The sequence below is a fragment of the Scyliorhinus canicula genome, chromosome 6, assembly GCF_902713615.1.
Source record: "Scyliorhinus canicula chromosome 6, sScyCan1.1, whole genome shotgun sequence".
NCBI lineage: Eukaryota > Metazoa > Chordata > Chondrichthyes > Carcharhiniformes > Scyliorhinidae > Scyliorhinus > Scyliorhinus canicula.
In genome coordinates, this window is record NC_052151.1 from 12,951,899 (window position 1) to 12,979,497 (window position 27,599).

Here is a 27,599-nt window from a genome sequence, read left to right on the forward strand (position 1 = left end):
TTGGGGCAATTACCCTCCGCAACACCTCACACCACAACCCCACCTCCAGCACCACCCCGAACTTCTCTCACTTGGCCTTCACCACCTCTGATGCCGTATCCTCCTCCAGAATCCTCTCATTTTTTTTTTCTATAAATTTAGATTACCCAATTATGTTTTCCAATTAAGGGGCAATTTAGCGTGGCCAATCCACCTACTCTGCACATCTTTGGGTTGTGGGGGTGAAACCCACGCAGACACGGGGAGAATGTGCAAACTCCACATGGACAGTGACCCAGAGCCGGTATCGAACCTGGGACCTCGGCGCCGTGAGGCAGCAGGGCTAACCACTTGGCCACCGTGCTGCCCTCCAGAATCCTCTCATAAATCAGCGAGATGACCCCCACCCCATCACCAACAGCCACTCCAACAATGCGAGCAGTGTCACCAGAAACGTCAGGAAAATGTTCCTTGCAAAATCCCGCGCCTGTATCTACCTAAAGGCCTCCCCCCGTGGAACACTAAACTTCTCTGTCAATTCCTCTAAACTCACAATCTGCCCTTCCAAGAATAAATCCTTCATTTTCACCCCCCCTTCTCCCATCCACAAAACCTAGCATCTAATCTCGACGACTCAAACACATGATTCTCTCTGATCAGCATCAGCTTCGATCCCGCCCCTAATTTAAAATGCTGCCAAAATTGTTTCCATATCTTCAGCGTGGCTACCATCACCGGACTACCCGAATATTTCCCCGGGACAAACAGCGCCTGGAACCCAGACCCCCTACAATCCTCACCCACATAGCCTCCTGCTCCCTACCGCAGCCCTTACACCTTCTCGACATTCACCACCCAAAGCCAAACCTCCTGACCGTCACTCTTTCTGAAGAACCATCTTGCGACTCCTCGCTACACCCGCCCAGACAAATGAAAAAAATCAACCTTTCCACCCCATAAAAAAAACGCTTTCAGCAAGACAACCGGTAAACACTGGAATAAAAACAAAACCCATGGCAACACATTCATCTTTACCGCCACACTCCTTTGCACCCAGCCTGCCAATGATAAGGAAAGGCCATCCCACCTCCACAAATCCACCTTGACCTTGTCCACCAGGCTTGTAAAATTCAATTTACGGAGCTGGGCCCAGTCCCGAGGCACCTGCACTCCCAGGTACGTGAAGTGAGCTCTCATGGTTCTTGTTCCATTGTTAGATCACACCACAAATGACAACAGGAATCTCACCAATTAAAATGCTGGGTAGGAAGCCAAAGTGTCACCTGGATCGGCTACATCGAGATGTTAAAGCGAGTGTAGGAATGATGGAACCATCAATTCACTAGACACGTGCTTTAAGATATGAACAGTGGTTTTAATCTACTTACTACAGAGCCAGCCTGTTACCCGTTGAACTCTCGATGAACTGCAGGCTGGCTCTGGACAAGGGTATTTATACAGCAGTCCAGGGGGAGGAGTCGTGGGCGGAGCCAAGGGTGGAGCCCTGTACAAACTCCTGAACATTCCCAGAGCTACTCCCCCCCCCCTAGTGGTCGGATAACGCTACTGCGCTTACAATGGTATTGGTAAATGCAATGTGAATTACTAAGTTACATTCACCACATTCACCCCCTGCAAAAGAAATCAAGTCCGGCGGGGGTGGTGGTCTACAAAGTAAGTCTGTCCGGTGGTCGAACTGTCCGCTGAGATCTGTGGAGCACCGGGGTTGCAGCCTCTTGCGGTGGCTGGATGGGTGTTGTGTGCTGGGGTACGATGGCGGACTCCAGGGAGGGTTGTGTCCGAGCTTCATACTCTTCTGGTTCGACCGGGGACTGGGGGCGCTGGGGGCTGGCCAGCGCGGGTGCACGGAACTGGTGGAGCGAGCTCGTGGGCTCGGGAGCGGCAGCATGGGGTGTAGGGTGAGGGGTCCTTCTGTGGGGGTAGAGGGGGCGCTGGATCCGGCGAGTGCCAGATCCCGGAGGGATACTGTGTCCTGACGGCCGTCAGGGAACTCGACGAATGCGTACTGGAGCAGGCGCACCTTTTCAACAAGGGGGTCGGTTTTGTGCGCCCTGATGTGTTTCCTCAGGAGTACCGGGCCCGGTGTCCTCAGCCATGCCGGAAGTGAGACCCCCGTGGTAGTGCCCCTGGAAAAAATGAAGAGCCTCTCGTGAGGGGTCTGATTGGTCGCTGTGCATAAGAGGGACCTAATAGCGTGGAGCGCGTCTGGGAGGACTTCCTGCCACTGGGAGACTTGGAGCTTTCTAGACCGGAGGGCCAGTAGGGCGGTCTTCCAGACCGTCGCGTTCTCCCTCTCCACCTGCCCGTTCCCCCTGGGGTTGTAGCTGGTAGTCCTGCTCGAGGCAATGCCCTTGTTGAGCAGGTACTGACGCAGCTCATCGCTCATGAAGGACGAACCCCGGTCGCTGTGCACGTAGCTGAGGAAACCAAACAGGGTGAAGATGCTATGCAGGGCCCTAATGACTGTGTGGGAGGTCATGTCGGGGCACGGGATAGCAAATGGGAAACGGGAGAACTCATCTACGACGTTTAGAAAGTAAACGTTCTTGTTAGTTGAGGGGAGTGGCCCTTTGAAATCAATCGCGAGGCGTTCAAAGGGCCTAGAAGTCTTGACCAGGTGGGCCCTGTCTGGTCTATAGAAGTGCAGTTTGCACTCCGCACAGATCGGGCAGTCCCTGGTGACCGCTTTTACCTCCTCGTTGGAGAAAGGCAGGTTTCGGGCTCTGATGAGTTGTCCGAGCGTGGAGATGCAGGTCTGGCCCGTGGATCGCACGTGGCGGGTGGTGAGGAAGATGGCGGCCCCATGAGTCGCACGTGGTCGTCCGCGTGGTGGAGGTTTGCCAAGATGGCGGCCCCCATGGATCGCACGTGGCGGGAGGGGACGGGGTCGGGGCATAAACCGCAGCGTTTCGGGCCCCGCGGGTCTGGGGAGCGATTACTTCGTGCCGCTGGGGAGTTGGAAGCTGGGGCCCTTTTTGCGAGGCACACTCTTGTGTAGTGGCCTTTCCGCCCGCAGCTGCTGCAGGTCGTGTTGCGGGCCGGGCAGTGCTGCCGCGGGTGCTGATTCTGGCCGCAGAAATGGCAGGTTGGAGCAGCATAGTGGCTGGCTGGGGCAGCATGGTGGCTGGGCGGCCGCGTGGCACAGGCCTGGGGGAGTCGCTGGTCGGGGGCCCATGATTGGGTCGCGGGGTCCGCGGGGAACGAGGAGAGGCTGCGGAAGGACACCTCCATCATGGTAGCAATTTTCGCAGTTGTTTCTAAGTCTTGGGCCCCCTTTCCAGCAGTCGTTGGCGCACATAATTAGACCTGAGGCCCGCTACAAAAACATCGCGTACAGCAAGTTCTCTATGTTCAGCCGCGGTAACTGCTTGATAGTTACAGTCATTCGATAGATTATTGAGTTCTCTTAAAAATTCGGCGAGTGATTCTGTAGGCCGCTGGCGGCGAGTCGTGAACACATGGCGTGCGTAAACTTCGTTAATGGGCCTTACATACATCTTATCGAGTATCGCTAGCGCTGCAGTATATGAACCGGCTGAGTTTAGTTGCGTAGAGATTCTGTGGCTCACCCTCGCATGCAGTAGACTTAACTTCTGTTCCTCTGTTGTTTCGGCTGTGCTAGCTTCTGCCAGGTAGGCCTTAAAGCACCGCAGCCAGTGGAAGAAGATTTCTTTAGCCTCTGCATCCTGTGGGTCGAGTTCCAGGCGTCCAGGCTTGAGGGCTGATTCCATGATCGATCCTGACTGTTCGTAAGTCGATTAAATTGATGGAACCATCAATTCACTAAACACGTGCTTTAAGATATGAACAGCGGTTTTAATCTACTTACTACAGAGCCAGCCTGTTACCCGTTGAACTCTCGATGAACTGCAGGCTGGCTCTGGATAAAGGTATTTATACAGCAGTCCAGGGGGAGGAGTCGTGGGCAGAGCCAAGGGTGGAGCCCTGTACAAACTCCTGAGCATTCCCAGAGCTACCCCCTAGTGGTCGGATAACGCTACTGCGCTTACAATGGTATTGGTAAATACAGTGTGAATTACTAAGTTACATTCACCACAAGGAAGGAGACAGGAAAAGCAGAAGAGGCATTTTAATCCAGATGATATCAGGAATTGACAGTACCCAATGATGGCTGCCTGGAGTTATTCTGAACCAAAGTGGTCCATTATCTGTAGTTTGAAACTAATTAATGGCAGAGTCAATCGCAGACACAAAGATCACGTTTGTCCATACCACAGCTCTGAGACGGCTAAGTTTCTGAGTGCTACAGCAGAAGGAGATGCTGCTGTTGAAATTTGACAGGAAGTGGTTTTGGGGCATCCAGTGAATTCTACTCCGTGAGTGGATACAGGATATTCATTCACAAACACCTAATCTACTCCTGTGCCCTCAGATTCAGCTCAACTGAGCCAAACTTCAACAATGTCTACAGTGTCACCAGTGGTTCTACATAGTTCACAACGTAGTCACAGAGTTCCTGAAAGACTAATGTATAATTAAGACATGAGTGGCATTATGTTTCTTTCCTTAAGGGGTTTAGAATTTGAAGAAGTGTTACAGAATGTTATTTTAAGCATATTCCTATTTGATTGTATGTAGGGATGTCTTTAACAAGTGTGAGCGTGCGTGAGTGACACCATTTTATCGCAGGCTTGTGCGAGTTTCAGTATCACCACAAGGAACTTGTGTAGTTTTCTGTAACTGCTGCTCATTTCTGCATCCATACTATACTGGTATTTCAATAGTTCTTGGAAGTAAAGACAATGACAATTAAACTTTCAAAACACATCTGACTACCTTTCATGGTCCAGTTACCAAATAATCAAATTGAATTTTATGATAACTTCAAGATTGCACAAGGCTAAGATACAGTTTGACATAACCACTGCAGAATGCACAATTTTGTCTTTAGCTACAAGCCTTCGAGTACAAAAGTACCATCAGTGAAACCAACCTGGAACTCTGGTGGAGAAAAGATCAGGCGACCCCACTCCAGCTCCACCCTCCTCTTCTTCCTCAAACTCCAAGTTCTCCTCTTCTCCGGGTGCCAAGATTTTCCTGCCACACAATAAGAACCAAACCTTGTGATGCTTTCTCGCCCCTCAGAAACAAAGCAAAATTAACTTGAATACTACAGGGCATTAAAACTAAATGTAAAATGTAGGATTGAGCAGATGGTAAATTTCTTTTTGTTATGCATGTGCCTTAGTGAAGGCCTAAAGTGAAATAACTCCCTAGGTAATTAAGAAACTATGCAACAACATTGCCGATTCAGCCTTTCAAATTCTCTCCAATACCAAGTCACTCCTGTCTGTGGGAAACTGTTGCTGCTGTTGATTGTTTGAGAGATTTGTTTGTTTAAAATTGCTTCAAACACTTGGGTTACTGAATAATCTTAATTATTGTCACAAGTAGGCTTACATTAACACTGCAATGACGTTACTGTAAAAAGCCCCTAGTCGCCACATTCCGGCGCCTGTTCAGGTACACAGAGGGAGAATTCAGAATGTCCAATTCACCTAACAGCACGTCTTTCAGGACTTGTGGGAGGAAACCGGAGCACACGGAGGACACCCACGCAGACACGGGAAGAATGTGCAGACTCCGCACAGTGACCCAAGCCGGGAATCAAACCCGGGTCCCTGGCGCCATGCTAAGCACTGTGCTACCATGCCGTGAAGCTGACTGATGTAAAAACATTGCTCCCCTCCCACTACCCAATGGATTTAATCCAGTGAGCAATACAAACCAGAAGGTGCCAGGCTCGGTTAGCTAATCTCTCCTGGCAGTAATAGTGCTCAAATTAACCTCAGTGCCTCTTTTTATAAATTTAGAGTCCCCAATTCTTTTTTTGTCAATTAGGGGCAATTTAGCGTGGCCCATTCACCTTCCCTGCATATCTTTGGGTTGTGGGGGTGAGACCCACGCAGACATGGGGAGAATGTGCAAACTCTACACAAAGAGTGACCCAGGGCCGGAGTCCGAACCCGGGTCCTCAGTGCCATGAGGCAGCTGTGCTAACCACTGCACCACCGTGCCGCCCCAACCTCAGTGTGTCTAGCTTAAATGTGGAGGGGGAAGCAAGCTAGATTTCCTTGCTCCCATTAGCTACCTAGGAACCCCAGCTAGAATTTATGCTTGTATGGACACTACTGGGCTTGGCTGTGATGCGAGCCACAGTTAACAGTTTTCAAGGTTCACACATGAATCAGCCTCTTAAAGTACATATCTGTGACACAAATGACATGACACCTCTATGGAATTATACTTCAGACAGAAATCTGTCCGTACAGAGGAAAGTATCCTCTATGCAAACATTATTGGTAGGTAATATTAAATAAAAAGAAAAAATGTATTCAGACACAGCCAGAGAAGCACAATGCAGGAGTTTTCAAAATAATCTTTATTTTCATCACCAATCCAGAACTTCATGCTCTTATGTGGCTATGAGAAAAAAGGGTTGGGATGAAGAAAAGATTATTCTAAACTTGGGTTTAGAATCTGTGGCTATTTGACTTCAACAAACAACATTAAATTGGGGACAGCAATTCAACATCACCAGTTAAGTGGTTAGAGAAATTTAGGTTCCTTACACTGCACAATTAGGATTCACTCAGCCATGAAGCAAAATGAAGTATAATCTCAGTTATTCACGGAAAGAGTATGGAAATCAGCCGACACAGCAGAAAATGTATTAAAAAGCAGATGAAAAGCAAGCTCGCACCCTGTTGCATGAAGAAGCACGAACAAATCCTGATATTCTGCTGGAAAATTGCATGCCCATAAAAAAAACAGAACAGAAGCAACTCATTATCAAGATGGTTTATTTATTTTGAATAAAGAATTTGAATGGAGAAGTATTCAAATTAAATGATTTACCTTATAGGGACAGGTTGAACATCAAAAGGAAAATCTTTGTTATAAGAAAGAATGTTCTTTATAACTGTAAAAGAAAAAGAAAAAAAAAGTCTACTATTAAAAGCAGAATTGTAGTAATTACAGGGATTTAATCTGCAGCCCCTGTAACTGTGTTCAAGGATCTCTCAAACAGGGATTTACCAGCCAGCCCTTGCATTGTGTTGAAGGAGCAAATGTAGAAACATGAATGCCAATGATTCAACCTGCAGGATGGAATTTCTGTTGTCCAGTTTTATTCCATTTACTGTCACAGTCCTATGCTTTTGCACACAAAAGGCTCATCTTGAAGGATATGGTTGGTCAGCACTGACATCTCATTTATTATATGAACAAAAATACGAAGAGGACCTTTTCAATGAAAATTAAACATTTGAAACTGGGAACATCATCCAACAGTGAGGGTTATAGGAATGCTAATTAATTTCTCGCTATTCAGGAGAAAGCCTGGCTAAGCAGACAATCTACTCTCCAACCCACGGTAGCATTGTGGACAGCACAATGGCTTCACAGCTCCAGGGTCCCAGGTTCGATTCCGGTTTGGGTCACTGTCTGTGCGGAGTCTGCACGTTCTCCCCGTTTCTGCGTGGATTTCCTCCGGGTGCTCCGGTTTCCTCCCACAGTCGAAAGATGTGCAGGTTAGGTGGGTTGGCCATGATAAATTGCCCTTAGTGTCCAAAATTGCCCTTAGTGTTGGGTGGGGTTACTGGGTTATTGGGATAGGGTGGAGGTGTTGACCTTGGGTAGGGTGCTCTTTCCAAGAGCCGGTGCAGACTCGATGGGCTGAATGGCCTCCTTCTGCACTGTAAATTCTATGAACCCCTGGCAACTCTAATATGACAATAGATTCCAGGGCAATGCTATTAGCAATGAGGCGTGATAAGGAGAAGCCCAAAGTGTTGCAAGAGAGACTCTGATCCTCAGAAGAGGCAACAATGATTGGTACATTGTTTCAAATGGAGCCAGATTGGCTCAGTGGCAGCAATCTTGCTTCTGAGTCTGAATGTTATGGGTTCAAATCTCAATCCAAACACTGGACATGCAATCCAGGCTTGAACTTAATTAGGTTCTGATGGAGTGCTGCAATGTAGGCAGTGTTATATTTCACAAATTCATTAAACCAAGGTCTAGTCTGCCCTCTCAGGTTATGTTAAAGATCCCACGGCATAATTGTTTCCAATTGGATGGAGAAAATCAGTCATGTTGAACCCTGAACTCATCCAGCATCCATTTATCCATACTTTCCTGTGGGAAACATTGAATACCAACCACTCCCAAGTCCAGAGCTGCTGAAGCTAAATGTAGGACCCATTATATGACTGGACGATGAGAGGTTTGATGGTTAGATATTTCAGTCTTTAAAAGTAAATGAGAAGGTATCCTGTAGAATTATACAAGCTGAGTGGAATAGGAAAGTTTAATCTAGAGCACAATTTCAAATTGAACCGTACCTTTTGAGCAAGGATATAAACTGGAAAAGCAAGTTCACAAATTATGGTCAACACCTAGAATGGTCTCTGATAAGAGAGTGGGAACAGAAGTCATGTCAAAGGCAAGAAGATATGTAGTGTACAGGGCAAAATCTACTTGCTTCTCTGAAAGAAACGAATGCCCCTATTCAGCTGAACTTATTCCATGAACCAAGGTGAAGTATAATGTGGTATATTTGTGTCATTAATGGAGAAAATCACCCTGAAATATCTGATTGAGATATAGTAATAAAAAATTGATGTTCAGCCAGAGATATTGGGAGATGGCCAAAAGTCTTGGTCATGGCCTTTGGGAAGGTGGAGAAGAAAGGGGTTTTGGGAATTAATAAGGGGATTCTTGATTAATAAGGGGATCAGGGGTTATGGGGAGAAGGCAGGAGAATGGGGATGAGAAAATATCAGCCATGATTGAACGGCGGAGCAGACTCGATGGGCCAAGTGGCCTAATTCTGCTCCCATGTCTTATGGGAAGGATTCCAAATGAAAGGCCTTGGTGACACACAGCATGGCTGGCAGTCGAGGGTCAGAGTTAGACAAGCAGAGTTTTGAGGTGGGGTGAGACCATATAAATCCATATGATCAAATGACATATGCCCAAAGTTATCCTGTTAAATTACTTCTCTGAATGTCACACTACAAATCGTCAGATCAGATCTTTACAAAGATTTACTTGGCCCAAATTATTTCCATCTATGTCATTATATGAATGAGTAAATTAACCAAAGGTGTCATGTGGCCAGAGAGACAGTTTGCTTCTATTAGTTGCAGGACAACACACATTTCTTTACTATTTCATGAGATACAAGAAATACTTACTTGGCTCTAATGTCTTTAGATCTTCCAATTTGAATTCTTCCTGAGTCTGTGCTGTCTATATAAAATTTTAAAATTAAAAAGGAACTGTCAATTCTGGTCATAAAACATCTAATTCTTGTGATACATCTGAGAGTACAAATATAAATAGAAGAAACAAACTTGTTTTGATATAAGTAATGTCACCACAGTCCCAGATGATCTAGGTTGCTTTTCCCTTTGAGGGGGAGAGCTGACTGGTTGTGATTTAATCCGAGGACCACACCTCAGGCGAGGAGCACGGTTGAGAAGGTGAGGCCGCCACAGTAACCTCAGCCAGTACGAGAATACCCACGCAGTTGGCCTTGTTCTGCATCAAGGATCAGTTGTCCAGCCAATTGAGTTAAACCTGCCCCTGGATAGTAGCAGCTTTCACTATTTCAGAATGTCCTAAAGCACTTCACAGTTAATCAAGTACCTTTGACGTTTGTTCGCTGTTGCAATGGCATGCGGTAGTCAATTTGCACAGAGAAAGAAACCCACAAATAATAATGATAAATAACCAGATAATGTGTCTAAACGTGCTGCTTTAATAATAAATATTGGCCAGGACACAAAGAGAATTCCTGTCATCTTCTTCAAAATACTGCCATGGAATCTTTACCATGCACCTGAGGATGCTGTTTGGGGCCTCAGTTTAAAGTCTCATCTGGAATACAGCACTTCCAACAGTACAGCACTTCCTTCGTACTGCACTCATGGATATCTGCAGCAATTACTAAAACAACGGATTCAAATAGTCTAACTTGCAGAAAATATACTCAACCACAAGCTTAATTCAAAATCTTTTTGGTCAAATCAAGCCCTTGTTTTTCTTCCACTAATATCACAACTGCAGGGTCATCCTGTAGGGCAACGATTATCCTTTTACTATCAGGCTTAAACTTTAAGGTGACTATGCACAAGAGAGCAAAAAGTGCAAGAAAAACAAAGGTACATTTGAATGCACAAAGGAAATGCACATCCTTCTGGTCACTTCCATTGAGCCTAGACATTGAGCCTAGAACTAGTAGATTACTCAACACTCTGAAATAGTTTATCTGCCCTAATGAATCCATTTGTTTACAAATGGGTATAAATCCTGTCCCTGAGAATTCTCTCCAATAATTTACCCATTACCAACGTGAGGCTCACCGGCCTATAGTTTCCAGGATTATCCATGCTACCTTTCTTAAACAGGGGTACCACATTAGCTATTCTCCAGTCCTCTGGGATTTCACCTGTAGCCAATGAGGATATTTCCTCCCTTGCTTCCCTCAGTATTCTGGGGTAAATCCCATCCTGTCCAGGAGACTTATCTATCTTAACATCTTTTAAAAGACCCAATACCTCCTCCTTTTCGATGTTAACCTCACTGAAATCTATAAAATTCTGAACGAGCTTGAAAGGGCAAACAAGACACAGATTGTTCTTCCCGGTCAGGGAGTTGCACAATAAGGGCCGATCGTTTTGGATTGAGATGAGATATTACTTCACACAAAGGGTTGTGAATCTTTGGAGTTCTCTACCGCAGACGGTTGAGGATGCTCCATCATGGAGTACATTTAAGGCTAGGATAGGTAGGTTTTGGACGGCATGGTGGCACAGTGATTAGCACTGCTGCCTCACAACACCAGGGACTCGGGTTCAATTCCCATGTTGGGTGACTGTCTGTGTGGAGTTTGCACTTTCTCCCAGGGCAGCATGGTGGTGCAGTGGTTAGCATGGCTGCCTCACGGTGCTGAGGTCCTTGGTTCGATCCCAGCTTCGGTACACTGTCCGTGTGGAGTTTACATAATCTCCCCGTGTTTACGTGGGTTTCGCCCCCACAACCCAAAATATGTGCAGGCTGGGTGGATAAACCATGCTAAATTGCCCCTTAATTGGAAAATATGAATTGGGTACTCTAAATTTAAAAAAAACCCTCACAACTTCAAAAGCATTTGAAGACTAAGTATGGCGTGTTCGAGGACAAACCTCTAAATAAAGGGCAGCAGGGTAGCATGGTGGTTAGCATAAATGCTTCACAGCTCCAAGGTCCCAGGTTCGATTCCCGGCTGGGTCACTGTCTGTGTGGAGTCTGCACGTCCTCCCCCTGTGTGCGTGGGTTTCCTCCGGGTGCTCCGGTTTCCTCCCACAGTCCAAAGATGTGCGGGTTAGGTGGATTGGCCATGCTAAATTGCCCGTAGTTGTCCTAATAAAAGTACGGTTAAGGGGGATGTTGTTGGGTTACGGGTATAGGGTGGATACGTGGGTTTGAGTAGGGTGATCATGGCTCGGCACAACATCGAGGGCTGAAGGGCCTGTTCTGTGCTGTACTGTTCTATGTTCTATGTCTGCATAGGTTTCCTCCAATGCAGTTGACTCTTAAGTGCCCCAATCTGAAATGGCTGAGCAAGCTACTCAGTTCAAGGACGATTAGGGATGGGCAACAAATGTTGGCCCAGCCCACATCCTAAGAATGAATTTAAAAAGATAGGTGGATTAGCCATGCTAAATTGCCCTTAGTGTCCAACAGTTAGGTGGAGTTATGGGGGTAGGATGGGGAGTGGGTCTAGGTGGGGCGCACTTTCAGTATCGGTGCAGACTTGATGGACTGAATGGCCTCCTTCTGCGTTGTAGGGATTCTGTGATATTTTTGGTGCCTCGGAGAATTAAGGATATGGGGAGTGGGTGGGAAAATGGGAGTTGAAGCCAAAGGTCAGCCATGATCGTACTCAATGGTGGAGCTGGCTGGATGGGTTATATGGTCGACTTCTACTCCTATTTCTTGCAGTATGTGTAATGGATCACGAATAATTCATAATTTCACTCATTTGAACAAACTTCCATGTCTGAAATATGTCACCGAATTTCTACAGCTCACAGAAATCGGAATATCACAAAATAAATTCAATGAAAATTCATATTTACGAAGGTAGCTATGATGTGGAGATGCCGGCGTTGGACTGGGGTGAGCACAGTAAGAAGTCTTACAACACCAGGTTAAAGTCCAACAGGTTTGTTCCAAACACTACCTTTCGGAGCACAGCTCCTTCCTCAGGTGAGGAAGGAGCTGCGCTCCGAAAGCTAGTGTTTGAAACAAACCTGTTGGATTTTAACCTGGTGTTGTAAGACTTCTTACCATATTTACGAAGTTATCCAATAAGTCGCACCTGCAAAGACGAGCTTCGTAATTCAAGGCAAGTCGCTATTTTGCCGAGCGTTTTCTGTGAAAAGGGAATAGGACGGTTAGATCCTTTTGACAGGAGACAGGACAGCACAAGAACAAGTTGAATGTTTATTACAGTCTTCACAAGAGGATTACTGCAGAATGACATTTATACAAATCCTTAGATACCTTAGCTAAACTACAAACTACTTTGAAATGCATTTCAAAGGGGAAGGCGGTGACATAGTGATATTGTCACTGGATTAGTAATCCAAAGACCTAGAGTACTCGGAGGTCCCAGATTCAAATCCCGCCACAGCAGATGGTGAAATTTGAATTCAATAAAAATCTGGCATTAAAAATCTAGTGATGACCATGAAAACATTATCGATTGTCGTGAAAACCCATCTGGTTCACTAATGTCCTTTAGTGAAAGAAATCTGCCATCCTTACCTGGTCTGGCCTACATGACCCACTGGTCCAGACCCATTAACAATTAGGGATGGGCAATAAATGCTGGCACAGCCTGCGATGCCTACATCCCTTGACCGAATAAAAAAAACCACACAAGATTTCACAAGTAGTATCGAAATGAATAACTAATTAAGCTCTCCCAGGATATTGATTGGGAGTGGAATGTTAACTTGACAAGGACCTTGTACTTTGAATAGTGCCAAAGGACCTTCAAATCACTACTCGACTCACTAGAACAGGCCAACATGGGCCAGTTTAACAGTTTATCTGAAGAATGGAAGGGATGTGACAGGGCTTGGACACAACATTCATGTTCCATGGCTGCTGTGACTGTTGTTGAGGCAATTTTCTCCACCTGGCTGTAATTCAGTGCAACTTTAATGAATCCTCTGCTTGCACCAACATTATTCACATGTTAGGGTGGGGATGGAAGCAGTTTAAATTAATTAAATGAAATGAAAATCGCTTATTGTCACGAGTAGGCTTCAATGAAGTTACTGTGAAAAGCCCCTAGTCGCCACATTCCGGCGCCTGTCCGGGGATCGAACCGTGCTGCTGGCCTGCTTGGTCTGCTTTAAAAGCCAGCAATTTAGCTGAGTGAGCTAAACCAGACACACCCTCTTGGATTTCAACTTCTGTCACTATACTGTGCTGGATGTGGACCTCAATGCTTCCTATCCTCACACCCTGGCATTCAGAGATAATGGGCTTTTCAGTTCACAATAACCTGTCGGTTTTGTCAACGGTGATCAAAAATTTTCCATCTTAAGAATTTACATACACAATGGCAACTATCAAGCTCATGTAGATGGATTGCCCATGTTTTCCATTTTATACCAAACACATAAGATATATACCACAGAAACAGTCCACATAGTGAGTGTGTCATCTCAACTCGAGCCTCCTCCAATCTTTCCTACCAGAGAAATTGAATCTTGATTCAATTTGAAACTTTAACAGGAATTTGTTAATTATCAGCATCTCCAATTGCAGTGAACTGCAGTGAAGATTGACTTTGAAATAAAATAACAGCAGTTAGTATAGCACCTTCAGGTGCTATGGCCTCTACTATCTAGGTGGACACATGGCAGCACTACCAGTTGCAAGTTGTCCTCCAAGGAACACATCATCCTGACTTGGAAATATATTGCCGCTCCTGCACTGTCACTGGGTCAAAATCCTGAAACAGCCTGCCTTCCCAGCACTGCGGTGTACATATATTGCTGCTCCTGCACTGTCACTGGGTCAAAATCCTGAAACACCCTGTCTTCCAGCACTGCGGTGTACAAACACCACATAGACTACAGCAGTTCAAGGCAGCAGCTGAACACCACCAGTGGCAATTAGAGATGGGCAATAAATGCTGGCCAAGCCAGCGATGCCCACATCCCATAAAAGAATAAATAAAGAAATGGTACAGCCTTTCAACTCATCAGACTTATACAGCACTGGTTGTGTGTGAAGAGAAACAGGGCAACCAGCCAATCATTCCATGCTGCAGTTTATTCTTCACAAAAGTCTCCATCTTTCTTTATATAACACAAGCATCTTAGGTTTCTTTCTCATGTGTTTATCATCACCAAGCGCAATTCATGCTGAAAGAAAATCTAGCCTCGTCATTAACATATCCGTGCTGTTGATCTCAATTACTCCTTTATGGAGTAAGCTCCACATTCCTACTACTCGGAACAAAGTTTCTCCTTAATTCACTTGTACCTATAAGTGGCCATTTTATACTTCTGGCCCCTAGCTTCCAGGGTGTTGATGCTGGGAGGAGGCTGAGTTTCAATGATGACAAAGTCATTGCGTGTCAAGGGTGGATAGTTAGATTCCCTCATCTTAGGCGAGGTCATAACCTTGAACTTGCTTGCCGTAAATTTGACTTAACCTAAGCTTGAATGTTGTCCAGGTCTTGCTGCATGCGAGCACAGATTGCTTCATTACCTGACGTGTTATGAATGGTGAATACTTTGCAATCATCATCAAACATTCCCATTTCTGGCCTTAAGATGAAGGGAAGGTAACTGATGAAGCAGCTGAATAAGGTTGGGCCAAGGACGGTACCGAGGAATGGGTGTTTTGTTTTCGACCAATGCGTTGCGGAACCAGCTAGAGAACAAGATGAAGAGTGATGGGCGGCACAATGGAGCAGTGATTAGCACTGCTGCCTCACGGCGCAAGGACCCAGGTTCGGTCCCAGACCCAGGTCACTGTCTGTGTCGAGTTTGCACGTTCTCCCAGTGCCTAAGTGGGTCTCACCCTCACAACCCAAAGATATGCAGGGTAGGTGGATTGGCCACACTAAATTGCCCCTCAATTGGAAAATAAATGAATTCAATCAACATCCTGGGGGTTACCATTGATCAGAAACTGAACTGGACTAGCCACATTAATACTGTGGCTACCAGGCAGGTCAAAGGCTAGAAATCCTACAGCGAGTAACTCACCTCCTGACTTTGAAATAAATCGCTGCTCCTTCGCTTTTGCTGGGGCAACATCCTGGAACTCCCTCCCTAATAGCACAGTGGGTGTACATACACCTCAAGGACTGCAGTGGTTCAAGAAGGCAACTCACCACCACCTTCTGAAGGGCAACTAGGGATGGGCAATAAATGTTGGCGTCATCAGCGACGCCCAAATCCCTTAAATGAATTTTAAAATTGTGTACTTTAAATTTGTAAGAAAAAAAAGATGGAGCGTGATATAGTTGATTCTGAGACGAGGGTCCTGAATCTAAAAAAAGGAAACTACGATAGTGAGGCGCGAGTTGGGGATGATGGAGGATTGGCAATGGCAAACATTCAAGGATGAGCATGCTGAACTGCAACAATTGTTCAGCAGGGGCTGTTTAGCACAGGGCCTAAATCGCTGGCTTTGAAAGCAGACTAAGCAGACCAGCAGCACGGTTCAATTCCTGTAACAGCCTCCCCGAACAGGGCGCCTAATGGGGCGACCTAGGGGCTTTTCACAGTAACTATCATTTGAAGCCGACTTGTGACAATAAGTGATTTTCATTTGCATTTTAGGGGGACTGGTTAGGCACACTGGGCCTAAATCGTACGGCTTTGAAAGGCAGACCAAGGTCAGGCCAGCAGCACGGTTCAATTCCTGTAACAGCCGCCCCGAACAGAGGCGCCTTAATGTGGCGACTAGGGGACTTTTCACAGTAACTTCTTCGAACACGGCGCCTTAATGTGGCGACTAGGGACATTTTCACAGTAACTTCATTTGAAGCCTACTTGTGACAATAAGCTATTTCATTTCATTTTGTTTCATTCCTATTTGGATCAAAACTAAAATGGGAAAGGTGGCTAAACCATGACTTACTTAGAGATCCAAGGAAGAATCATACAAATTGGCCAGAGAAAAAAACTAGAAGGCTTCTGGATTGGAAGCAGTTTAGAATTCAGCAAAGGAGGCAATGGAATTGAATAAGAAGAGGAATATAGTGTACAAAATAAGCTTGCAGGGAACACAAAAACTGTCTATAAATTTTTGTATAGGTATGTGGAGAGAAAAAGATTGGTGAAGCCAAATCAGAAATCAGAAATGGGGAATTTATAATGAGGAACAAAGAAATTGTTGGGATTGAAGGCCGATTAATCCCTAATCTTCATCCCTAAATACTGAAGGAAGTGGCCCTAGAATTAAAGGATGCATTGGTGTCACCTTCCAAGATTCTACAGACTCTGGAATAGTTCCTACAGATTGGAGGGTAGCTAATGTAATCCCACTATTTAAAAAGGGAGGCAGAGAGAACACAGGGAATTATAGACCAGTCAGCCTGATCTCGGTAGTGGGGAAAATGCTGCAGTCTCTCATAGGAACATAGGAATTAGGAGAAGTAGGCAATTCAAGCCTTCGAGCCTGCTCTGCCGTTCAATCAGATCATGGCCGATCTCTTCCTGGTCTCAAATCCATCTCCCTGCCTGTTCCCCATGTCCCTTTAACCCTGTTTTTAAAAAATATATTTCATAGCAGAGACCATGGAAAACAGTGGCAGAATCGGACAGAGTCAACATTGATTTACGAAAGGGAAATCGTACTTTTTTAACAAATGTTTCTTTTATTGGGTTTTTGAACAAAATATATTTACCGTTATGTGAAATGAAAAATGAAAATTGCTTATTGTCACGAGTAGGCTTCAATGAAGTTACTGTGAAAAGCCCCAAGTCGCCACATTCCGGCGCCTGTCCGGGAAGGCTGGTACAGACTGTAATTGTGTTGGTGTTGTCACTTGCTTCTTCTGGACGGATTTTGCTGCCGTTGTCGTCTCGCGCTCAACTCTGCTTCAGCCGTTCTTCCCGTCTTTCGCCTGTATTCTCCTTGTTCTCTGTTCCTGTAGATGCCAAGTTTGTTATCGTTTCCCGTGCCCTCCTTCTGGCTATCATTTCCCTGCCTCCCCCCCACCTCCCTGGTTCTCCTTTATTGTTCCCTGTCTCTTCCCTCTTCCCACCCCCCCCCACCCCCCTCCTGTGGTTCGTCTTTCTTTCCTCTTAGGTTTAGCTGTCTCTCCCCCCCCCCCCCCCCCCCCCCCCCCCCGGTCTATCTCTCCCTCTTATCATTTGGTTACTTTCTCCTGATTTGTGGCTACCTGGCTATTCTTCTGCTTGTTCGTTGGCCACAAACAGGTCCCGGAACAATTGGGTGAATGGCTCCCATGTTCTGTGGAAGCTATCATCTGACCCTCGGATGGCGAATTTGATTTGGAGAGATTCCGAGAGGTCGGACAGTCAGTCTGCAGCTCTGGGTGGTGCTGCTGACCACCAGCTGAACAGGATTCTATGGCAGGCAATCAGGGAGGCAAAGGCAAGGGTGCCCGCCCTCCTCCCCAGGAATAGATCTGGCTGGTCTGATACCCTGAAGACCGTCACAATTGGGCATGACTCCACCCTCACCCCCACCACTTTGGACATTGCCTCGAAGAAGGCTGTCCAGTACCCCACAGGTCTGGGGCAAGACCAAACATGTGGGCGTGGTTGGCCAGGCCTCCTTGGCACCGTTCACATCTATCCTCCACCTCCGGGAAGAACCTACTCATAGTGCTTCTTTTAAATGGGCTCTATGTACCACTTTTAGCTGCGTCAGGCTGTGCCTTGCGCACGTGGAGGTGGAGTTGACCCTATACAGTGCTTCGCTCCAGAGTCCACACCCTATTTCATCCCCAGTCCTCCTCCCATTTCTTTCTTGTTGCGTCCAGTACGGTGTCGGCCCTTTCTACCAGTTGGTCATAAATGTTGCTACAGTTCCCTTTATCTAGGATGCTTGCATCCAGTAACTCTTCCAGTAATGTCTGTTGTGACGATTGTGGGTATGTCCTTGTCCCCTTTCATAGGAAGTTTTTGGGTTGCAGGTACCTTAGCTCATTCCCCCTGGCTAGCTGGAATTTCTCTGTCAATTCTTCCAGTGTTGCAATCCTGGCATCCGTGTATAGGTCCCCGACTGTCAGTGTCCCTCCATCCTGTCCCCACCTTTTGAAGATGGCGTCAGTCAGCGCTGGTGTGAACCTATGGTTGTTGCAGATGGGAGCTTTGTCCAACATTTTTGTTTTCTTTTAAAAAATTTTTTTAGAGTACCCAATTATTTTTTCCAATTAAGGAGCAATTTAGCATGGCCAATCCATCTACCCTGCACATCTTTGGATTGTGGGGGGGAAACCCACGCAGACACGGGAGAATGTGTAAACTCCTCACAGACAGTGACCCAGAGCCGGGATTCGAACCCGGGTCCTCAGCGTCGTAGGCAGCAATGCTAACCACTGTGCCACCGTGCTGCCTGCTTTGTCCAACAGTGTTGGTCAGCCAAATTGCGGCCGTAGTTGGGTTCCAGACTGGGAGGGTTGCTATCACCACCGGGGCTGCTGGAGTATTTTTTGAGTGCAGAAGGAAGTGCTGCCTGTGGTGTGGGCCCAGAGGGAGGTCTCCATGCAGCAGGCCTCTTCCGCACGCACCCACTTGGCTTCTGCTGCTTGATCCATCCCCTTATTCCTCGGGGGCCGTCGCCGCCCAGTGGTAGAATTGTTTTGCAGGACCTTCTTTGGGATCCTAGCATTCTTCCCCCACCCCATACGAACGCCATGATTAGTTTGTCTAGTGCTTTGAAAATGGCCTTGGGGATGTAGATCGGATAGATCTAAGTAGGAGAGGAACCTGGGCAGTACGTTCATTTTGATTGTCCGACTCTCCTCGCGAGGGAGAGTTTGAGTGTGTTTCCATCTTTGCAGGTTTTTTTATTTCCTACGTCAGGCTGGTGAGTTCCATTTGTGGATCCCCTTTCCAGTCATTGGCTTTTGGATCCCAGGTAGCGGAATTTGTGTCGCGCTTGTTTAACATCAGTCCCGTTCGTGCTGCCCCGGCCCTACTTGCGGGTGTACCGGGAAGATCTCGCTTTTGCTCATGTTGAGTTTGTAGCCCGAGAAGGCGCCAATCTCTTTCAGGAGTGCTATGATTCCGTCCATGCTGCTTGGTGGGACCGAATATAGTGGAGCAGGTCATCTGCATAGAGTGAGAACCTGTGCTTTCTGCCTCCCCTTCGGATTCCCCCTCCACCTTTTTGCTGCTTCGGAGCACGATTGCGAGTGGCTCGATCGCTAGAACGAACAGCGTGGGGACGTGGCATCCTTGTCTGGTGGCTCCTGTCAGCTGGAAGTATTGGGGAGTTGGTGTTGTTGTCCGTACGCTCGCCATGGGAGCGTTGTATAGGAGTTTTACCCAGGAGGTGAACTCCTTGGGGGCAGCACGGTAGCATAGTGGTTAGCATAAATGCTTCACAGCTCCAGGGTCCCAGGTTCGATTCCCGGCTGGGTCACTGTCTGTGCGGAGTCTGCACGTACTCCCCGTGTGTGCGTGGGTTTCCTCCGGGTGCTCCGGTTTCCTCCCACAGTCCAAAGATGTGCGGGTTAGGTGGATTGGCCATGCTAAATTGCCCGTAGTTGTCCTAATAAAAGTACAGTTAAGGGGGATGTTGTTGGCTTACGGGTATAGGGTGGATACGTGGGTTTGAGTAGGGTGATCATTGCTTGGCAAACACGAGGGCCGAAGGGCTGTTCTGTGCTGTACTGTTCTTCTAAAACCCTGTTCCAAGCCCAAACCGCTCCAGTACCTCTATGAGGTATTTCCATTTGACTCTGTCGAAGGCCTTTTCTGCGTCCAGGGAGACGATCACCTCTGGTACTCTCTCCCCGGAGAGGGTCATTGTCACGTTCAGCAGGCGCCTGATGTTCGAGGTAAGCTGTCTACCTTTGACAAAGCCCATCTGGTCCTCTGCGACCACCTCTGGTACGCAGTTTTCTAGCCATTTTGTTAGGATTTTGGCCAATATTTTGGCATCTGCGTTCAGCAGTGAGATGGGTCTGTATGACCCACATTCCGTTGGGTCTTTATCTTTCTTAGGTATCAGCGAGATTGAGGCCTGTGCTAGCGCGGGTGGCAGTGTGTCCAGGTGGGTGGAGCTAGTTCTGTCCATGATCTCTCCCAGTGCTAGTGGTGCTTCTAGGCCCCGTTTTCTGCCCTCCCCCACAACTGGTATGTCCAGTCCATCAAGGAACCGTTTCATCCCGGACACCCCCATTGGGGGCTCTGAAGTGCAGAGCCCTTGGTAGAAGGCCTTGAAGGTTTTGTTGATCTTTTCTGGTTCTGTTTCCAACGTGCCTCCGGTACCCCTGATTTGAGCAATTTCTCTGGTGGCTGCCTGCTTTCTCAGCTGGTGTGCCAACAGGCGGCTGGCTTTGTCCTCAGTGTTCGTAGAGGGTCCCCACGTGCCTGGCGGAGTTGTGCACTGCTTTCCTGGTGGAGAGCAGATCAAAGTCCTTTGTAGCTCTTCCTCTCCGCCAGGAGGTCGACAGTCGGGGCCTCGAAGTATTTACGGTCTACCTCCATATGGAGTCGACCAACTGCTCCTAGCCGCCCTTTCCTCCCGATCTCTTTGCGCTTTTAAGCGATGATTTCCCCTCTTTGTATGGCTTTAGCGCTTCCCAGAACGTGAAGGGGTGAGACATCCCCATTCTGGTTGTTCTGTGTATTCTGATATGGCCCATGTATATTTCGTTGAGGCCTTGTCAGCTAGTAGGGCAATGTCCAACCTCCATGTGGGGCGTTGGGCCCTGCCCATGTCCATCCTCACGTCCATGTAGTGTGGAGCGTGGTCTGATATCACAATTGCGGAGTATTCCACTTTGTCTATCCCCGGAGCAACCGTTTCCCCATCACAAAGAGTAAATTCTGGTGTATACATGTGTACTGGGGAGAAGAAGGAGAACTCCTTCTCCCCTTGTGGGGCGAAGCTCCAGGGGTCCACCGCTCCCTCTGATTCCATAAGTGACCGTGTTCCCTTGCCATGCTTGAGGTTTGATCTGTCAGTCGTTGGGTCCTGTACACAGTTGAGTCCCCCCCCCACCCCCAGTGATAGTCGGTGCGTCGCTACGTCCGGGATTTCTGCCATTGGTCTTCGTTGATGAAGTTCATGTCGTCCCAGTTGGGCGCGTAACACGTTAACTAGTACTACCGGGCCCCATCCAGGGTCCCATTGACCATGACGTACCGTCTCCCTGGGTCCCTAACCGTCTTTGTCACCCTAAACATCGTCCTCTTGCTGATCCGTATTGCCACCCCCCTGGCCCTCGTCCCATAGCAGGAATGGTAGGTTTGTCCCACCCAGCCCTTTCTTACCCGCAGTCGGTCCTGCTCTCTCAGGTGTGCTTTTGGAGGAAGACTATGTCGGCCCTCAGTTTCTGAGGTGGGTGAGGACTCTAGATCTTTTCACTGAGCTGTTGAGTCCCCTTACGTTCCAGGTGATCCTGGTGGGGAACTTTTGTCCCCGCTCCTGTGGGATTAACCATATTTACTGGTGGACGCGCCCCTGCCCTCCGGGGTTTCCCTTTGTTAGGGGGCCGTCCAGGATGGCCGCTGCGCTGCTCTCGCCATGCGGTCGGGTCCCTGCGCTCCGGGGTTTCCCTTTGTCCAGGGGCACCGACTTGGCCGCCCACTGTGCATCCACCACACGGGTAGTCCCCTGCACTCTGGAGTCTCCCTTCGCCCAGACACCGTACTCGGTGGGTGCTTGCAGCGATCCTTTGTTCCAAGCCCTTGGTTGTGGCACTTTGTAGCCCTCCTTCCTTGTGTCGTGTCCCCCCACCCCCCCAACCCCCGGTCCCTCTCCTCGCCCCCCCCCACTCCCTCTCCCATATACCCCTCCTTTGTCCCTCTTTCCCCTGTTCCTATCCCCGGTTGCTTTACCCCCCCCCCCCGGCGCCTTCCCCCCTGTTGGGGGCGCACAGCGGCCCTGCTTTGTTGCATGTCCCCGGCGCTAGCTTTCCTGCTAGTGCGGTGGCCCCCCTCTCGAGAGTTACTGTCTCACTTCTGGGAAATCGTACTTGAAATCTACTGGAATTCTTCGAGTATGTAACTAGTAGAGTTGATGAAGGAGAGCCAGTGGATGTGATTGTTTAGAGTTTCAGAAGACTTTCAACAAAGTCCCACAAATATTAGTGTTTAAAATGAAAGTGCAAGGGATCGTGAGTAGTGTATGGAGATGGATAGAAAACTGCATGGCAGACAGGAAACACAGAGTATGAATAAATATGTTTTGTTTTACCCCACCCCCAAAGTGGCAGGGCAGTGACTAGTGGGGTACGGCAGGGATTGGTGCTGGGACCCAACTATTCACAATATATACTAATTATTTAGATGAGTGAACTAAGAGAAAGGTCTCCAAGTTTGCAGATGATACAAAGTTGAGTGGGAGGGTGAGCTGTGAGGAGCATGCAGAGATGCTTCAGCAGGATTTGGACAGTGAGTGAGTGGGCAAATTCATGGCAGATGCAGTATATACTGTGGATAGATGTGAGGTTATCCACTTTGGGAGCAAAAATAGGAAAGCAGATTATCTGAATGGCTTCAGATTGAGAGAGGGGAATGTGCAATGAGATCTTTATGTCCTTGTACATCAGTCGCTGAAAGTAAGCATGCAGGTGCAGCAGGCAGTAAAAGAGGCAAATGGTTATTGGACTTTATAGTGAGAGGATTCGAGTACTGGAGCAGGGATGACTTGCTGAAGTTATACAGGACCTTGGTGAGGCCACACATGGAATATTGTGTGCAGATTTGGCCTCCTTGTCGAGAAAGGATGTTCTTGCTCTAGAGGGAGGGCAGGGAAGGTTTACCAGACTGATGGCGGGAATGATGTACAAGGAGAGTATGAGTCAGTTAGGATTATATTTGCTGGAAATAAGGGGGGGGAATCTCATAGAAACCTATTGTAGCCACCTGGGTTGGCCACTTCCTCACACAAAATGGAAAAACGCAAAGGTTACAGGGAAAAATGGACATTGGCAAAACAAGCAGTTTGCAGAATCCCCTGTATTCTAGCTGCTACAGAAACCAGACAGAATTGTAACTAACGAGCTGCGCATATTAAGTGAGCGATTCACGGTGACTCCCAGGCACAATGGACACAACAGTTAACTGCAATTGAAACATTCTATGGAAGGTCAGACATTCCGGCGCCAGTGGAGTCTAAGACAAAGGACATCAATAAGGTGGAAGGAACCCGGTGATCGAGGAACAGCCCGTTATTGGGGAAATTCAAATCAATCGATTGGGAAGAGACCCAATCGATTGCAGGTTTAGAGAGGGTCCGCCCAGAAGGAGCGAGCCCCTCGGACCTATAAAAGTCAGGTCCCAGGACTGATTCGTTCTCTTGACCACCGGCCCTCCCAGCAGAACACCTTTGCAGTAGAAGAACCTTGAGAAGGAGAGGCCTGGTCAGCAGCCGCCATCAAGTAAGTGTCATACAACGCACGCTACGAGAGTAGACACTCCTGACCCCTTTAGTCCACACCAACTGGAAGCCTGCTGATCCAGGACAAAGCAAGAGGCCATTGTTCCCTGATCCGGCAGTTCCCTTATTCCAGATAAGTATTGGCCTATTAGTGGTAGGAATAGCCTAGTCTTTTAGTTTTATATGCATAAGTAGTAGATAACTGTATTATAATAAACATGTCTTGTTTGAACTTACTAACTGGTGTATTGAGTTATTGGTCTGAACTTGAACTTGAATCTTGTAGCGGTATCTTAACGATACCTGGCGACTCTAGAGCTAAGGAATAAAACAGAGCCAAATTGAGTGTAAAGCACACTCACCCAGAACGAGCAACACTATAAAATTCTAACAGGACTGGACAGGGTAGATGCAGAAAGGATGTTCCCGATGGTGGGTGTGTCCAGAACCAGGGGTCACAGTCTGAGGATATGGGGTAAACCATTTAGGGCTGAGATTCGGAGATATTTCTTCACACAGAGTGGTGAGCCTGCAGAATTATCTACCACAAAAAGCAGTTGAGGTCAAACATTGTATATTTTCAAAAAGGAATTAGATATAGTTCTTGGGGCTAAAGGGATCAATGGATATGGGGATAAGTGGGAACAGGTTATTGAGTTGGATGATCAGCCATCACAATGAATGACAAGCAAGTTTGAAGGGCTGAATGGTCTACTTCTGCTCTCTATGTTTCTATGTGACGGGTCTGAGATGTTTGGCCTTCAATAACTCCAGCCTCCAGCAAGTGAAGAGTTCGCCCCATACCCCAATTCCCACCGGCTTCAATCGTACTCAGGCTCCTTGATGCCACATCCCTACCATATAACTGCCAAGCAAGGACCATCTGAACAATTGAGAACCACTTCCTCTGATATTCAACAGTATTGCCATTGCTGTCTCCTTCATTGTAAATATTCTGGGGCTTACCATTGACCTGAACGAGCCACAAATACCATGGCTACAAGTAGAGGTCAGAGGTGGAAACTCTGCAGTGAATACTTACCTCCCTAACTTCCAAAACTGCCCACTATCTAGTCGGCATAGGACAGGAGTGTGATGCAGTGCACTACTGCACTCCAATTGCCTGGATGAGGGCATTTCCAAAAACAATCAGGCTTGGGACCAGAAAAAAATAGCCCACTTGCTCAGCACCCCCTGCCACTACTTAAACATTCACTCCCTCCACCACAAGCACAGTACCTACAGCGTGTACCTTCACAATATGCACTGTAGCAGCTCGTTTCTCCAAGTTTGGACCAAGGCTGTCATGATGTCTGGTATCAAGTAGTCCTGATAGAACACAGTCAGTGAGCAGTTCATTGGTTACTGTTAGGGTAGATATAGGAAAGATATTTCCACTGGTGGAGGCAAGAACTATGGGATACAAGTTATTCTTAAATTAATTGTTGCGATATGGGCATCCCTGGCTAGGCCAGCATTTAATGGGGGCTGGTTTAGCTCAGTGGGCTAGACAGCTGGTTTGTGAATCAGAACAGGACCAGCAGCACGGGTTCAATTCCCGTACCAGCTGAGAATTCTGAATTCTCCCTCTGTGTACCCGAGCAGGTGCCTGAATGTGGCGACTAGGGCTTTTCACAGTAACTTCATTGCAGTGTTAATATAAGCCTACTTGTGACAATAAAAGATTATTATTATTATAATGTCCAAACCTAATTTCCCTCGAGGTGGTGGTGGTGAGCTGCCTTCTTAACTGTGACAGTCATGTGGTGTAGGTGCACGCACAGTGCTGTTAGGGAGTTCCAGGATTTTGACCCAGACAGTGATATATTTCCAAGTGAGCATGGTTGAATGGCGTGGAGGGAAACTTCCAGTTGGTGTTCCCATGCGTCTGTTGCCCTTGTCCTTCTAGATGTGGGTTTGTAAGGTGCTGTCTAAAGCATCTTCTTGAATTTCTGCAGTGCATTTTGTCGATGTGACCAACTGCGTTCACTGTGCGGCGGTGGCCGTGGGAGTGAATGTTTGTGGATGGGGTACTAATCAAGAGGGTTTTTTTGTCCTGGATGGTAGCGAGCTTCTGGACTGCTGTTGGGGCTGCACGCGTCCAGGCAAGTGGCGAGATTTCAATCACACTCCTGACTTGTGCCTTATAGATGGTGAACAGGCTTTGGGAAGTCAGAAGGGGAGTTAATTGATGCAGGATTCCTAGCATCTGACCTGCTCTTGTAGTCACGATCAGTTTCTGGTCAAACCCTCCCGGATGTTGATAGTGGAGGATTCAGCGGTGGTAGTGCCATTGAATGTCAAGGGGTGATTGGTTAGATTCTCGCTCATTGGAGACGGCCATTGACTGGCACTTGTGTGGCGCAAATGTTACTTTCTGCTTGTCAGCCCAAGCCTGGATAATATCCAGGTCTTGCTGCATTTGGACATGGACTGTTTCAGTATCTGAGAAGTTACCAATAGTGCTGAACATTGTGCAATCATCAGAAAACATCCCCATTTCTGACTTATGATGGATGGATGCCATTGATCAAGCAGCTGAAGATGAGTGGGCCCAGAACACTACCCTGTGGAACTGCTGCAGTTTGTGCCCTGGAACAGAGATGTTCGACCTCCAACCACACAACCATCTTCCTTTGTGCCAGGCATGACTCCAACCAGCGGAGGGTCTCCGCCCTGATTTCCATTGACTCCAGATTTTCTAGGCTCCTTGATGCCGCACTTGGTCAAATGAGGCCTTAATTCCAAGAGCAGTCACTCTCAACAATCATTAATACAGGCTTCCGAAATACTGACCGAGAACAATTACTCTTTTAACACAAAGACAGGTAAACTTATGGTTCACATTCCATGAACACTTGCCTAAACATCTCAGCTCACATTAAGAACTAGAGATGGTACCAAAGGGATGCAGGCAACAGTGGAAACTTGCCACGGCTGCAGTCAGCATCTTCAAAATGAACGAAGTACAATAAAAAGGAAAATTGAAAATCTTGCGCAGTGTGCGAATTTGAGTCAAGAGTAAGTGAACAGTGACAAAATGCCAGCCCTGTGGGAAAGAGGTTGGGGATGGGGAAGCAAATGACTTCCCTTGAAATTTAATAGTTGACAGAATCTTGTAGTAAAATACTAATATTTGTGATTACAGCACTGACCTTCAAATTAACTTTTGCCAGCAGGTATCTACTTATCTCTTGTAATGAACTACTGAAATCAGAATGCACCAGGACATAGAACACAGAGCACTAACATTTCACTTACCTTTTGGTCCTCTGAGAATTCAGAAGAGTTGGCTGTTGACTGCACTTCTTCTGCAAATGCCTGGCTAGTCTGTGTAAATACATTTTCACAAAGTTATTTTAAAATTGTTACTGTGCAATAGCTATGGATAAATCGTAAATTGGAGAAAATACAAGTATTTTATATAGTGTAAGCACACATTCTATTTTATGAGGTCATTACCAAACAGTAACATCTCCATTTAAATTTTCTGTTCTCAGTCCTTTTGCCACCATGAACTCAAAGCATATTTCATAATAACGCCCATAAAGTGTGAGACGAGGTTAAACAAACTAGGCTTGTATTTCCTGGAATTTATAAAATCATAGAATCCCTACAGTTCAGAAGGAGGCCATTCAGCCAACCCTCTGAAAGAGCACCTTACCCAGAGTTAGACCCCACCCTGTCTCTGTAACCCAGTTACCCCACCTAACCTTTTGGATACTACGGGGCAATTTGGCATGGCCAATCCACCTAACCTGTACATCTTTGGACTGTGGGAGGAAACGGACCATCCGGAGAAACCCAAGCAGACACAGAGAGAACATTCAGACGCCGCAAAGGCAGTCCCCAAGATTGGAATTGAACCCAGGTCCTGCGCTGTGAGGCAGCAGTGCTAACCCAGCGAAGGGTGATTTTTTTTGGGGGGGGGGATTTTTTTATTCGACGTTTAACATTTTATA

The 27,599-nt window shown here is 47.1% G+C and overlaps 1 protein-coding gene across 1 annotated transcript in view; it reads right to left on the reverse strand.

The window, feature by feature from the left end:
• Positions 1-27,599, reverse strand: part of aida (axin interactor, dorsalization associated) — a 75,277-nt gene that overhangs the window by 20,082 nt on the left and 27,596 nt on the right. Inside the window, 6 exon segments of the mRNA XM_038798970.1 lie at positions 4,955-5,058; positions 6,880-6,943; positions 9,222-9,276; positions 12,392-12,445; positions 26,899-26,942; positions 26,945-26,967. Of these exon segments, the coding sequence (XP_038654898.1) occupies positions 4,955-5,058; positions 6,880-6,943; positions 9,222-9,276; positions 12,392-12,445; positions 26,899-26,942; positions 26,945-26,967 (344 nt within the window).